At 36.8% G+C, this 13,822-nt stretch overlaps 1 protein-coding gene across 2 annotated transcripts in view; it reads left to right on the plus strand.

Moving 5' to 3' along the window:
- The first annotated feature begins 379 nt into the window (after nt 1-379).
- GRM1 (glutamate metabotropic receptor 1) overlaps nt 380-13,822 on the plus strand; it is a 365,790-nt gene continuing 352,347 nt past the window's right edge. The window contains exon 1 of one of the 2 annotated variants that reach the window (XM_045544531.1): nt 380-1,316. In XM_045544531.1, coding sequence (XP_045400487.1) covers nt 617-1,316 — 700 coding nt within the window. In that variant the 5' untranslated portion in view covers nt 380-616. The remainder of the gene's footprint in view (nt 1,317-13,822) is intronic. The other variant, XM_045544532.1, reaches the window with a different exon arrangement.

Below are 13,822 nucleotides of genomic sequence, written 5' to 3' on the forward strand. Positions count from 1 at the left end.
TGCCGCCCACCAAGTCAGAAAGCACGATAGGTATTTGGGGACCAGGAAGTGACTTGAGGCTGGAGGAGCGGGCAGGTCCATGGAGCTCTGCGCCGCCCCAGACCGCTGAGAACTCAGGGGATAGACACACCACCTTCCTTGTTGACCAGAGCTGCCTCCCAAGCCGCCCCTGCAGCCGGTACCAGGATGTGCTGAAACGAAATGGACGGGACAACTATTAACATCACCGACCCCAGAGTTTTAACACAGGTCCTCTGGTGACAGGGCTTTGATTTTCTCTCTGTCTTTTGTCAGCAGCGTCCAGCTCACCGCTGCCAACACGACGCCCATTGTACTCTTGATCAATTTACCTTGATGCACCGGTGAAGAACCGGGATTCGAATTCCGCTAAAAAAACGCCTCCAGTGTGTGGAGGCGGTCGTGGAGGACCAGGAGGAGGCGGCGGCGGGGAGGGAGCCGGAGGTGGAGGCGGCAAAGGCGCTGGACGAGCAGTGCTGGCGAGGGGACCAAGCCGCGAGAGGCAGCGTCGGGCGTCTTGGTGGTGAGCGCCCACAGCCTGCAGGCGGGACCAGCGTGGGAACACGGCTGGCAGGCTGTGGACCTCGTCCTCACCACAATGGTCCGGCTCCTCTTGGTTTTCTTCCCGGCAATCTTTTTGGAGATGTCCCTTCTCCCCAGAAGCCCCGGCAAGAAAGCGTTGCTGGCCGGAGCCTCTTCTCAGCGATCGGTGGCCAGAATGGACGGAGATGTCATCATTGGGGCTCTCTTCTCAGTCCACCACCAGCCTCCGGCTGAGAAGGTGCCCGAGAGGAAGTGTGGGGAGATCAGGGAGCAGTATGGCATCCAGAGAGTGGAGGCCATGTTCCACACGTTGGATAAGATCAACGCGGACCCGGTCCTCCTGCCCAACATCACTCTGGGCAGTGAGATCCGGGACTCCTGCTGGCACTCTTCTGTGGCTCTGGAACAGAGCATTGAGTTCATCAGGGACTCTCTGATTTCCATTCGAGATGAAAAGGATGGGCTCAACCGGTGCCTGCCTGATGGCCAGTCCCTACCCCCAGGCAGGACTAAGAAGCCCATCGCGGGTGTGATCGGTCCCGGCTCCAGCTCCGTAGCGATTCAAGTGCAGAACCTGCTCCAGCTCTTCGACATCCCCCAGATCGCTTATTCAGCTACTAGCATCGACCTGAGTGACAAAACTTTGTACAAATACTTCCTGAGAGTTGTCCCTTCTGACACTTTGCAGGCAAGGGCGATGCTTGACATAGTCAAGCGTTACAATTGGACGTATGTCTCTGCAGTCCACACGGAAGGTAGGCATTATATTTGGGAAAGAAAGATACTGAGAAAGCCAGGGCATTGCATGATGTGCTTCTGGGATCGTAGTATCATTCCTGTTTGTTTCTGGCACTGTGGGGAACAGACATTACCCTTCTCAGTACACACCCACCCAGGCATTGCCTTTTATCCTCATTCCCTTATGATTATAGAGTAGAAAACTGTATCCCATGGTGTTTCTAGGGATAGTAGCAGCTCAAAGTATATCAAACTCTCCATGCAAAGTGTCCAGCTTTAGGTTTGACTTAGATGCTTGCCCTCACAGTCTGAGTTTGCTTTGGAAGGCTTATTGTTCAAGGTGTTATATTGCCCTTCAGTGACTGGCTATGACTGTCCAGGCTTAATGAGCTAATCTAGTGTGAGTGATTAGGAAAAAAAAAAAGTCACTTTCTCACAAATTGGGCTTGAAGGCTTTATCTTGTTTCTAACAGGGGAAGGTATTTCTTTGTCCTTTTGTGCCCCTTGTTACACATGCAAAACTTCCCTGTGAATGTAGGATTAATGCAGCCATCTCCCTCAGCATATTGGAAACATATATTTTTAAATTCTGGAGTACCTTAGTTACAATGGAAAAGTAAATAATATAAACCATTTATTTTCTTCTTACTTCATATGCTAGAATTATCCAGATTCCCTCACTTCCCCAAGAATTATCTTGTTTTATATGAAATAGCCCTGACGACCTCTTGAATTTAAGTTCAGTGTCTGATCTTTCTCTTCTAACACAATGAATTTGCACATTAGAATTTAAAGTTAGACCAATTATAAATTGCTAATAAAAAGATAGCAGATATCAAGTTTAAAATGGCTTTTTAAAATGAAATATGTTTACCTACGGTTAAAAGCTTTGATTTTTCCAGAGACATGTACATGTGAATTCTCAAAGAATTTCTTATACAAAGATTTTCTTTATTCCCTTCACCTTAGACTATATAGATTTTTGGATAAAATGAGATTTTGAGCTCATCTACTTAACTCATCATCTTAACTCCCTCAGTAGGTTTATGAAGAAACTGAGGCCCTGGTAATAGATTTACATGTAGGACAATTCACATTTATTTGCTGGCATATAGAAGAGAATCTTGATGATACTGCTGCATTCATATTTCTTAAAATCATATTATTTTTTAAAAGGCCATAGACATGACTTTATATTCTTTTACTATTTCCACAATATTCAGTTAGTGCTGTGAAGTCTGATTATAGAAATTAAGAAGCATTCTTACTGAAGTGGCTATATGGCTATTGTTAATGAAAATTGATGCTTTAATTTAAAAAGTAAATAAATAAATTCAGAACAAACAAAAACAATGTAGAATTACACATTATAATTTCAGACTTTTTTTGGGGGGAAAAACTCTGCTGTGATGTTGTGACTTACAACAACTGATTCAGGTTTCTGAATCTTAATTTTTAATCGTGAACTGCATACTTTTTGAACAAAACTCATTACTATTTTAAGACACAAAATTAAGTTCAGATGTTAATTCCTTACATTTTAATGTTTAAACATTAATCTTTCCTACATTTTTTAATGTTTAATATAGTTTCCTCTCATGCTTAGATGGAACATCCTGAAAGCACAAGTTAAAAATGCATCGAATATCAGCATTGGATGGATCTCTCCAAAGAGAATGGCAATTATAGATTGAATGTGATTTATTTAAATATTTAATAATTCTCCCCTATTGAGCTGGATAATTGACACTAGAAGTGTACGTTCTTCCTTCAGAAAGAAGTAATACTTCATCATTTTTACACAGTAGTTTTATTTTCCATATTTTATTATAAGATAATTTTATTTTGGGGAAAGAGGAGAGAAGTCCCCCTTCAATCTGTTTTCCAATTGCATCACATTGCTGAAAATAATTGCTGGTACTGGGTGCTTCCTGAGAACTAGAATTATGATTTTGGAAAATTAATTGGACTTCTGTTTGCTGATCTCCTTGAGGAAGGACTCATATTACAATTTCACCCATGTGTTAGTTTGGACTATTATGTTTTCTGTCTTCCTTCTGATTGGTGTTGTATGGCAGACATAATGTCTCTATAGTATTTATACTAATTGATTCCAGACTGGAATGTGTTCATACAACAGCATCATAGCTAACTTTGGTGTTTATTTTATTGACAAGAGACTACACCATTCACCTTGCCATTTATATATAATATCTTGTTTCTTCTCAAAGGAAACTAGTTACTTCTCTTACCAGATATAATATCTGTGAAAACTAAATTGCTTTTATTTTCTTCTATCTGCAAAGATATTTTGTGTAAGCTCCTTTGTGTGAACTCCAACTGAAAATTCATTTTTTTCTGAGTCTTTGCCCTCCTTCTTCTCAGGGACCCTTTGTGTACTGGCCTACAGGCGCTTTCTTAGATCATTTAGTAATTTTCCTGCTCCCAGACTGACGGGGTCACCTACTGGTGACAGTTCCCTGTCAAATAGCAGCTAAGACCACATATCAATGTTGTCTCTGCCATCTAAGCATATTCAGCAAGGAATCAAATTTGTCTGGATATTGGTAATTTGGAACTTAGAAATTTCTGGGACCTCCAGTGACCTTCACCTCTCCTTTCCAAATCAGCCATTCCCTAGGCAATTTATTATCACCATTTCTTATATTAGAAGTTAACTTAGTATAGTTAACATCAAAAGCACTAAGTGACTGAACTATTGTACCTTCATTTCTGTAGTTAATTTTGATGACTTTACAATCACATTTTTTAAATGTCCCAATTTTTAACATTATTTTATATTTATATAGCTTGGAGGTATTTCTGTTTTTTTTTTTTTAACCAGTTAAAATTTGGTTGTTATATTCTTTTCAATCTTTTATCACATCATTTGTACCACATTTTTCCTCTGGCCATAACAACTGCCAGTTTACCTGACATAAAAGAGAATCAGTGCACATAAAGTTACCTGTGATAGACTCTCCAGAAATTGTTCATAATTGGTTCCTTAGGGGAATGTTAAGATGGATCTGGCCAGAGGGAGGTGGAGTATTGAAGTAATAGAGCCTTATCCACAAATAAAATTCGAATGTACTTTAGAGCAAGCTGCTCACCTAGAATATGAGTCTTTAAATTTGCTAAGTATAGAGTATAGAGATAGCCTACTTCTGCGAAGAGTATCTCGGCCAAGGACACTGTATTTCATTCTTCTGATAAAATGAAGATTCCTCATCAAAAAAACAAATTTATCATTTTGAAAGTTTGTAGGAAACAATACTTAAAAATGATTCTAGTTGATTAAATTCAAATCACTGAACAAGTCCAACAAAGAATATTCTTTCAGTTTGTAGCTTCAAAAAAGTTTTTTTTTCATTGGATACATTTTCATTCATTTTAGCCTTTCTGTCTTAGTATTTTGTCTCTGATAGTCAGATGAGTATTGATATGATAAGGGGTCTAGTGATGCTGCTTCCCTCCTTTATGCAAACGTTCACTTTAAGGTGGACTTTTGTTTACAGTTAGGTTTTCATTGTGGTGCAACGTTTTTTTGGCATTTGCTTAAATTTAATATAAAACTGGCCTTTTTTTGGCTTCTTTTCAAAATCTGATCTTTTTAAAATACTTTTTTCTGTTTAATGTAAAACTTAATTTAAAAGTCTAATAGCATCGGAGGACTATCCTCCTAAATCATAAACACATAAGTTAACTGTTACTTTAACTAATGCAATTACATATAATAATTTTATATCTGCTAACTATCATATTTCCTATTTATGCATCTGTAACTTTACACCTTTCTTGTCTTGATTGCAACCTATTTAACAGGAAATTACCTGAATAAATTGCTGTATTATATCATATAGTAAGGTACAGGAGTGTGAAAGGTTATTCAGGCCAACCAATTAAGAATTCTTAAAACACCACTATTACATGCTTGCCCATGCTCACAGTTTTCTGATTGTGTTCAGGGTTTTTAAAGAGAGTTGTAGAATATAGGAGTTAAATTCAAAAGCAGAATTACACCTGACTTTCAGTCAGTTTTTCTGAATAATGACGGATAAGGAATAAAGGAATAAAATGGATTCCTTGAAGTTTCCACCAATTCTCCATCCATGACTGGGGGTCATCCAAAACAATACAAACTCCCCTTCCATGTGACATTTATCATCAATGAATCTTTTCTCTTTTATACTGTACCTTACCAGTTTCTTCACCCGTATGTTCTGAATTTTAGTTTCTCCACCATCATAGCTGACTCAAGTAGATCTTAGATCAGTTTGTATCCCAAAATCTTTAAAAAAAAATTCTATGCTGCAATTAAGCCATATTTCTTTCCTTTTATGCTTTCCAGTTATTAATATTATTGTTGTTTTTCTTTTACTTGTGAAATTACTAGATTAAATCTGCCATTCAAGTTATCCATTAGTTCTGCGATTCTGCTAATTTATCTTAGCATCCCAGCTTTGTGTTCTTGGGACGAATGACCACCAGAGTTAACCAGTATGTAGTTTGCTGGTGAAGGGGTATGGGACTTCACTCTTGATTCTGTCTTATTTGCGTTTCAATATATGTAATGAAATCCTGAGAACATACTACCTTGTAGATAAATAAACAACTGTAAATAGTTTAAAGGAAAAGCCATGACAATAGATAGCTCTAAATGAAGATTTACTGGAAAAAGAAATTTGAAGACTTAGTCTCAGTTACTAACTAAGTAGTTTACACTCTAAAGGGAGTACAATTGGATTACATGTAAAATAAGTAAAATCAATCATTGCAGTATAGATATTTAAAAATATGAGTGTATACAATTTTAGAGAACACTGAAGGAGAATATTAATGGTGTAATTATTTAGAGAAAAGCTAGAGAAAAAGGAATTTTGGCTAGTGTTTTTTGGGGGGAGAATATAGTATTTGTAAAAGTTAGAAGCAGTATTGAAAGTGTCCTCATTCTGGGAAAAATAAGAAGGTCTACTTAGCTAGAGTAAAGAGTATGGACAAGGAACTAAGGATGAAGACAAGAGTGAGTTTTAATATTCTGTAATTACATGAGTCTTTATGGACATGAAGGACAAGCAATGGAGGATCTTGAATCATGTGCCAAAAAATAAAAAAATATATGTCCAAGGAGAGTTTGATATCATTCAATTAAAGCAAGTTTTTACTGAAATATGTAGGGGAGACCCATTGGATGGGAAAGGTGAAAACCAACTTAAAAAGTTTAGTTATTGTAGAATGCTAGGTGTTAGGCTGTTAAAATAACTGGAGAGTATAAAAAATACTCCAAAGAATCATTTATGGAAGAATTTGGTATAGCAAAGAGGGACAAAGAGAGAAGAGTTGAATATACCTTCAGTTTTGCAATCCAGGATGATTAGGAGAATTTTGGTATAATTAACAGGTTTATGATGCATAGGTTTCAAACTCATAATTCTTTACATTTAAACAGCAATGCTTACATTTAATATGTTCAACTTGATATGAACTTTGGCCAAGAGAACACATATTTTTAGCAAGCATTCGTGAGTGGACAAAAGAATAGCTAGGGATGAGTTATAAGGTACTTTATTTGTGATTTTAAAAAAGTGTTCACATCTAAGTAATACCTTGTTTACCCATGACCTTGATTCTCTTGATGAGCTACCTGTATACTTCATACTTGAGAGTTGGTCTCTAAAGCCCAACCTTTTACATTTAAAACATTTTATAATGTGATCTTTGCAAATGCTATTGTATAGCTCCCTAACTTCTTTTAAAGACAGTGCTCAATTTAATAGATACTTCCCCTGAATATACCAAGTAATCATGAATATAAATTGTTACATGTGGTGGGATACAGTGGCAATCATGGAGCCTGTTGAAAAGTATAAAGCCATTTATTCCTGCCCTAAATGGCCTCAGATTGCCATATCTTTGAATTTTGATCTTTGGTTTTTTTTCCTTGTATGTTGGCTAGACTTATTCAACTCATTTTTAAATTATTAATCAGTATTTACTGAACAGATATGTGCATAAGATTAAGGTGAAGACAAAGATGAAAAAATAGACACTTTTATTACTTTGAGTGAAGTGGGACTCTTCTTGATTCTTCTGCCATACTGTTCTCTATGACTATATTTGTCCTGCAGCAAATTTTGTAAGAAGCTGGCCTGCATACGGTAGGTGGTGGTAGTAGCTTCTATTTTGTGTTTTTATCTTGTGGCTTGGCAGTTGTCATTCTTCTTCAGGCACTAAAATTTTTCTCCGAGTGATCTATGGAGCTAATATGCAATGACTGTTTTATGAATATAACTTGATGGGCAGTGGCTCGTGTGATGTCATCATAAAGAGACTTATCAAAAGCCATATTTTTAGTATACAGATTAGTAGGACCAAAAAAGGGTGGGGGACCACAGTCAAGGACAGAATAGTGTAGTGAGCATCTACAACCACTGAAAAACTCATAGCACATGCTGTTCTGATATTATGTTGGAAGAAGCATCTCAATATGAGAAGATAGTCAATTTTCAGAGAGGCTGTAGTTGAAAACCAGAGTCAAGGCAAGACATAAAGCCTTGTCAAAATTATTTTGCTGTCTTATCCAACAAAGCCTCATTATTAGAATCCAAATTCTTGTAGAAATATTTACTTCTTTTTCCTATTTAATTGTTATCTATAAATGTCTACAATATTTTCAATCTTAACTTACACAAGAAATTATCATTTTGTCTTCAGTCTCACAAGAGGCTTTGCTTTTTTAAATTTTTAAGGCATTATAGTACCAAATAAAGCTTTAATGTTATGATGAGAATTTATTTGCTCAAGCAGAAACTGGGTGCTCAGAAATCCCCATTTATCAATTTTAGGATTATCTATTTTATTAACTTCATAGCCAACACATTGGAGATTCAAGTCAATTATCTAAATGATTCAGGTAGAAGCCTTAATGGGTGATTGAAGCATAAGATTTTGGGGAGCAGAAATTCTTTGATTACCAAGTAGCTTATTTGCCTTCTAATAAAGAAATTTATTAAAAACACATGCGTCTGTTATGCACCATACACTCTTCTTGGTACTAGGGACACATAAATTAAAATAAAAATAATCACAATAATAACTATTATTGTTGCTATCATGATTACTATTATCCTCAAGGGTCTGATAATCATTGGAAGAGATGTAGAAATATATAAGTAGTTGTAGGCTTGTGGCTTATAAAAACACATTTAATCACCTTTTTGAAAAATGCACAAAAGACTATGGGAAATATTGTATGTACCTCTCAGTTTCATTTATAAAATGAGAATGATAACCACTACCATGTTATATACTTCACAGCAGTATTTCAGAGAACAAGGAGATGGTATACATAAATACTTTGCATTGCTTTTGCTAACCTACCACCAAAGAGTTAGATTATTCTCAGCTGATGAATATTGAGCAAGCATAAGAAATCAATTAGTCAGGTATATATTTTTCATCCCTAAATCTAGTAACATGAGAAGAAAATGAAATTCATGGTTAAGATAAAACTGCATAGATTTTAGGAAATTTTCTCATGTTACAAATGAGAAAACAAAGGTCTGGAAAAAATAAAGAAAATGACTTGCTCAAGACCATAAAATTTATTAGTTATCAAAGCCAGGACTAATTTAGGTTTGTTTTAGATACTTTCTTAACCAAAGTTTGTTTGTTTGTTTGTTTGTTTGCTTTTAACTCACATGATCCACCCTTATGCATTCGAAGTCCATATTATCTAATCCAGCTACATTCTTCCTGACTTTGCTGCTATCATTTAGCCGCTCATTCTTACCACTAGTAGTCTGTCTTTTAGTCTCCACTCTTGGCTTAGTTTTGGGTGATTCCAACACTCATGTGTCTAACCCATCAATACCTATCACCATAGTTTTTTTTACCTCAACTCTGTGTTCTTTTTCTTCACTTCAGCCATCCACTCCTAACCACAGTCTGATACCTTGAAATGCCAAGAAGTGTTTTTATCTCTGAACTCTTAAGCACCAGAAAGCCTCTGAAAAATAGAAGCCTCTTCTGTTCTTCAACTTCTTTTGCTCCCAACTCACCTGCTCTCCCCAGAGAAAATTAACTTCCAATTTAGAGTGACTACTCCACATGAAGCTCTATTTGAAGAGATTATAAATTAATTATTTTTCTTCTGACACCTTTAGGCAGAAAAATAAGTTCAGAAAGAAACACCTTATTAAAATAAAAGAAGAAAGGATTCTTTCTCTGTGAGGGTTGTGGTTAAGAGTGGGAGATCACACTTTGTCAGATATCTCTGTGATACCATCTCTACAGCAAATAACTAGGAGTGGTATAGAGTGAATAAGAATGAGGAAATCATAGAAGGGTGACTAGTGTTGGATTCCAGAGGTCTGGGATAGGATTGACTGAAAAGATTCATGAAATTAGCCATGCTTAGAGAGCCATCGTGGTAAAATGTACAAAAAACAATCCTCTAAATTTATTGTGCAGACCAGATATGACAGTGCCCTGTGTAGTGCTAGGTAAATGCAAGATGTCATTATTGTTGTCAGGTTATTCTAACATTAATTAAGAAGATGTCCTTAGCCTAATGACCCTGTTTGAAATAAGTACAGGAAAGTTCTGGGGTGAGATTGTGAAAATAAAGAGGTAAAAGGTATATCTTGCTGATTTGCTAACATTGAGCAACACATATTTGACTTCTTATTCTTTCCCTTCCTAACAATTGCACCCACAACATGTGGACCTGTGTGAAAGTCCTTTAGTTGGACAGCTTATTTCACAGATTTTGTTAGATAAGATAATCTGAGGTGGTTTCTTCTGTTTTCCACGATACTGTAACATATTTTATAATTTGTTTGTTATAAATGGCAGAAAAAAAGGATCAACAAATTGCTGACAGTATGTTCAAGAGGAGAAACTGTTTACAAAAGACTTTAAAAGGTGATATGAGCATATTGAAATAGTGAAAATAACTTAAAATAGACAAATAATATCCCCTTTCCTAGATACATAGGTATACTATCTGTTATTTTTATTTTTTGATCAACAGATATTACTCAGTTGGTAAAGAAGTCATGTCCAGATTTCTGTCTTAATTAAATATATGTTTAGTGAGCACCTTCTCTGGGCTGAACTCTGCAATAGTCATTGAGGAACAGACATAGATGAAATGTAATCCTTCTATCACCATATAGTGATTGCTATTCAGTTTGCTAAATGCAACCATAGGAGTAGGTATGAGGTAGATAGATAACAGAGAGGAGTTCACTTAGCTCTTTCTAGGCCAGGGAAAGAAGTGAGGGAAACCTCATAGAAGTATTCCAGAAGAGGTGATATTTGAGGCCCCCTTCATTACAGGAATAAGAGAAGGAAGCAAAGGAGTGAATATGAGTAAAAATATTAACATAGAAAACAGAGTATACTTTGGACACTCTAAGTATACTGCTAATTTTGGAGTATATGTTCTGGGAAAAGGAATAAGAAAGGATCACATTGAAAAGGGGGAAAGAACTAAGTCATAATAAGACATGCTTATCAAGCCAAGCAATTTAAACTCCATTTTGTAAGCATGATGAGCCAATGAAGGATTTTAAGCAGGAAGGAACCATGATCAGATTTCTATTTTAGAAAGGGCACTGTGAAAGCTTTGGAGAAGACAGGTTAAGAAAAGAAGTGAAATTGGACATTGGAGGCCATTGATGGTTGCGGGTAGTGGTGGAGGAAAAGCCATTTTAATTAATTAATCAATTTAGTCAAGAGATGATGAGAGCTTCACTAAAGAAAGTGTCAATGGGAAGAGAAAGGAGGAATTAATTTGACAGCTATGTACCAGGAGATTAGGATTTAGTAGCTGAATGGTTATACAAATCAAGAAGAAAAAGAAATCTAGGATGACTCCCAGGTTTCTATTTTGTAGGACTAAAAATGGAATAGTGGAGGGAAGCACAGATTGGGAAAAAATGAATCTTAGACTAGTTGAGTTTGCGGTATCTACTGGACAATAAAGCTGAGAGATCCTATGGGCTAAAGCTCTAGAAAGAGAGGTACATTTGATATTTGTCAGCAAATAGCTGTAGTTGAAACCGTGAAAGTAGATGAGATTGCTAAGGGGGAGCACATAGTGTGAAAGAGAAGAAGGTCAGGGGCAGAAATTTGGGGAAGGTGAAAATGAGAAATAGGATACAGAAAAGGGAAGGAAAAGGAATAGTCAGAAAAGTAGAAAGATAAAGAGGAAGAACTAGGAAAAAATCAGGTGCTATGGAAGCCAAGGGAGGAGAGAATTTCCAGAAGGTAATAGGGACAAAGAGAGCTGACAGGAAAGACAGAGAGGACCATAGAAACAATGCTCTCTACTAGTACTGTCTTATTGCATTCTTGCTGCTATAACAAAATACCCAAGACTGGGTACTTTATACACCACAATTACAGTATTAGACTGTCTGAATTTGCCTGGGTTCTCCCTTTTACCAGTGAGTTTTATACCTTCAGATGATTTTCTTATTTCATGATAGTCTCATTGGATTTCAGATTAAAGAACTCCCTTTAGCATTTGTTGTAAGACTGGTCTGGTGGTGATGAAATCCCTTAGTTTTTGTTTGTCTGAGAAAGTCTTTATCTATTCTATATGTATTGATAGGTACAGTATTCTCGGTTGGCAATTTTTTTTCCCTCAGCCCTTTGAATATTTCATTTCACTCCCTCCTGTCCTGTATGATTTCTGCTGAGAAGTATGTTGCCAGAAGAATTGAAGCTCCTTTATGTTATTTGCTTCTTCTCTCTTGCTGCTTTTAGAATCCTCTCTTTGTCCTTGACCTTTGGAAATTTGACTATTACACCTTGGAGCAGTCTTATTTGGGTCAGATCTATTTGATGTTCTCTACCTTCCAGTACCTGAATACTTATATCTTTCTCTAGGGTTGGAAAGTTTTTTTGCTATTATTTATGGCCTTTGCTCTTTTTCAACTCCTTTTTGAAGGCCAATGCCTTTAAATTTACTCTTTTGAGCTTATTTTCTAGATCTTGTATGCATTATTTATTCCTTTTCATTTTTTTCTTTTTTCTCCTCTGTATTTTCAAATACACTGTCTTTAAGCTCAATGATCTTTCTTCTTCTTGATCAATTCTGCTGTTGACACCCTCTGATGCATTTTTCAGTTCAGCCAACATATTTCTCAGCTCCAGGACTTCTCTTTGATTTTTTAAAATTATTTCAACCTCTTTGTTAAATTTCTCTGATAAATTTCTGAATTTATGAATTATCTTGGAGCTCACTGACTTTCTTTAGAATTCTTATTTTGAATTCTTGATCTGAGAGCTCCCATATCAATGTCTTATTGGGGTTGGTCGCTGGTTCCTTGCTTTTTCCATTTGGAGAGTTCATGGTTTCCTTTTTGCTATTGTCTCTTATGGACATATGTCTAGGTCTTTTCATCAAAGGATTATTTATTTCTGTCTTCATTGTCTGGGTTGGTTTGGTCTTTCTAGTGATATGTGTTTAGAAGTTCTGTGCTGTATGCCTGTTGAATCCCCTTATCTCTAGATTGTTACCTCCTCTTTGGCACTAGATGGTGCCCTAAGCCCAGGTTTGCCACTGCTCTAACAAATTCAAAGCACTGCCCATCCTGGATTAGGGGATGTCACAAAGGGGGTTCCCTGCTGTTTGGGGAAACTGGCTAGGGGTTCATGCCCAGTGGATGCATGAACACACCACCTTCAGTGTAATGCTGTTGAAACTTATCTCTGATTTGGTGTTCTCTTGGTCTTCTGCTCATAATTTTTTACTTTTCTCTGGCCCTGAGATACTCCAAAGCCTCAGTTTTGAATTCTGGGTTATTGGTGGTGATCATCTTGGCACTGGAGAATTGTTTTTGGTTTTCTTTGGGGAAGAGTGAAGTGATATTGCTTCTACACCACCATTTTGGTGACATCAATGCTTGAGAATGGGTAAATTATAAACACTAGAAATTTATTTTCTCACAGTTCTGGAGGCTGGGAAGTCCAAGATAAAGGCACCAGCAGGTTTGGTAAGGACTGCTCTCTCCTTCCAAGATGGTACCTTGTTTCTGCTTCCTCCAGAGGGGATGAACACTGTGTCCTCACATAGTGGTAGGAACAGAAGGGCAAAAGGGGCCTAAGCTAGTTCCCTCCAGACCTTTTATAAGGCACTAATCCATTTATGAGGGATGAGAGTGACTTAATCACTTCTCAAAAGGCTCCATATCTTAATACCACCACATGGGGATTAAGTTTCAACATATAAATTTTGGAGGATATTCAGATAATAGCAAGTAGCCTCCACTTCCTCCTAGCATCTGCCTTTCCAATAATATTTTGATTTCTAAATTTATTGGAAGAGCAACGGTTGAGAGGAAGTGGAAGCTGCTAATATAAAGCATTGTTCCTGGAGACTTAGAAGGGAAGGTGATTGATACAATGGTAGCTAGAGAGAGATGCACTTCTAAGTGAAAAAATTATACAGGATGGGACAGATTTAAGCAATTTTAAAAGCTGATGAAAAAGAATGAGGACAAAAAAAAAC

Source organism: Lemur catta, chromosome 2, assembly GCF_020740605.2.
Source record: "Lemur catta isolate mLemCat1 chromosome 2, mLemCat1.pri, whole genome shotgun sequence".
Classification (NCBI taxonomy): domain Eukaryota; kingdom Metazoa; phylum Chordata; class Mammalia; order Primates; family Lemuridae; genus Lemur; species Lemur catta.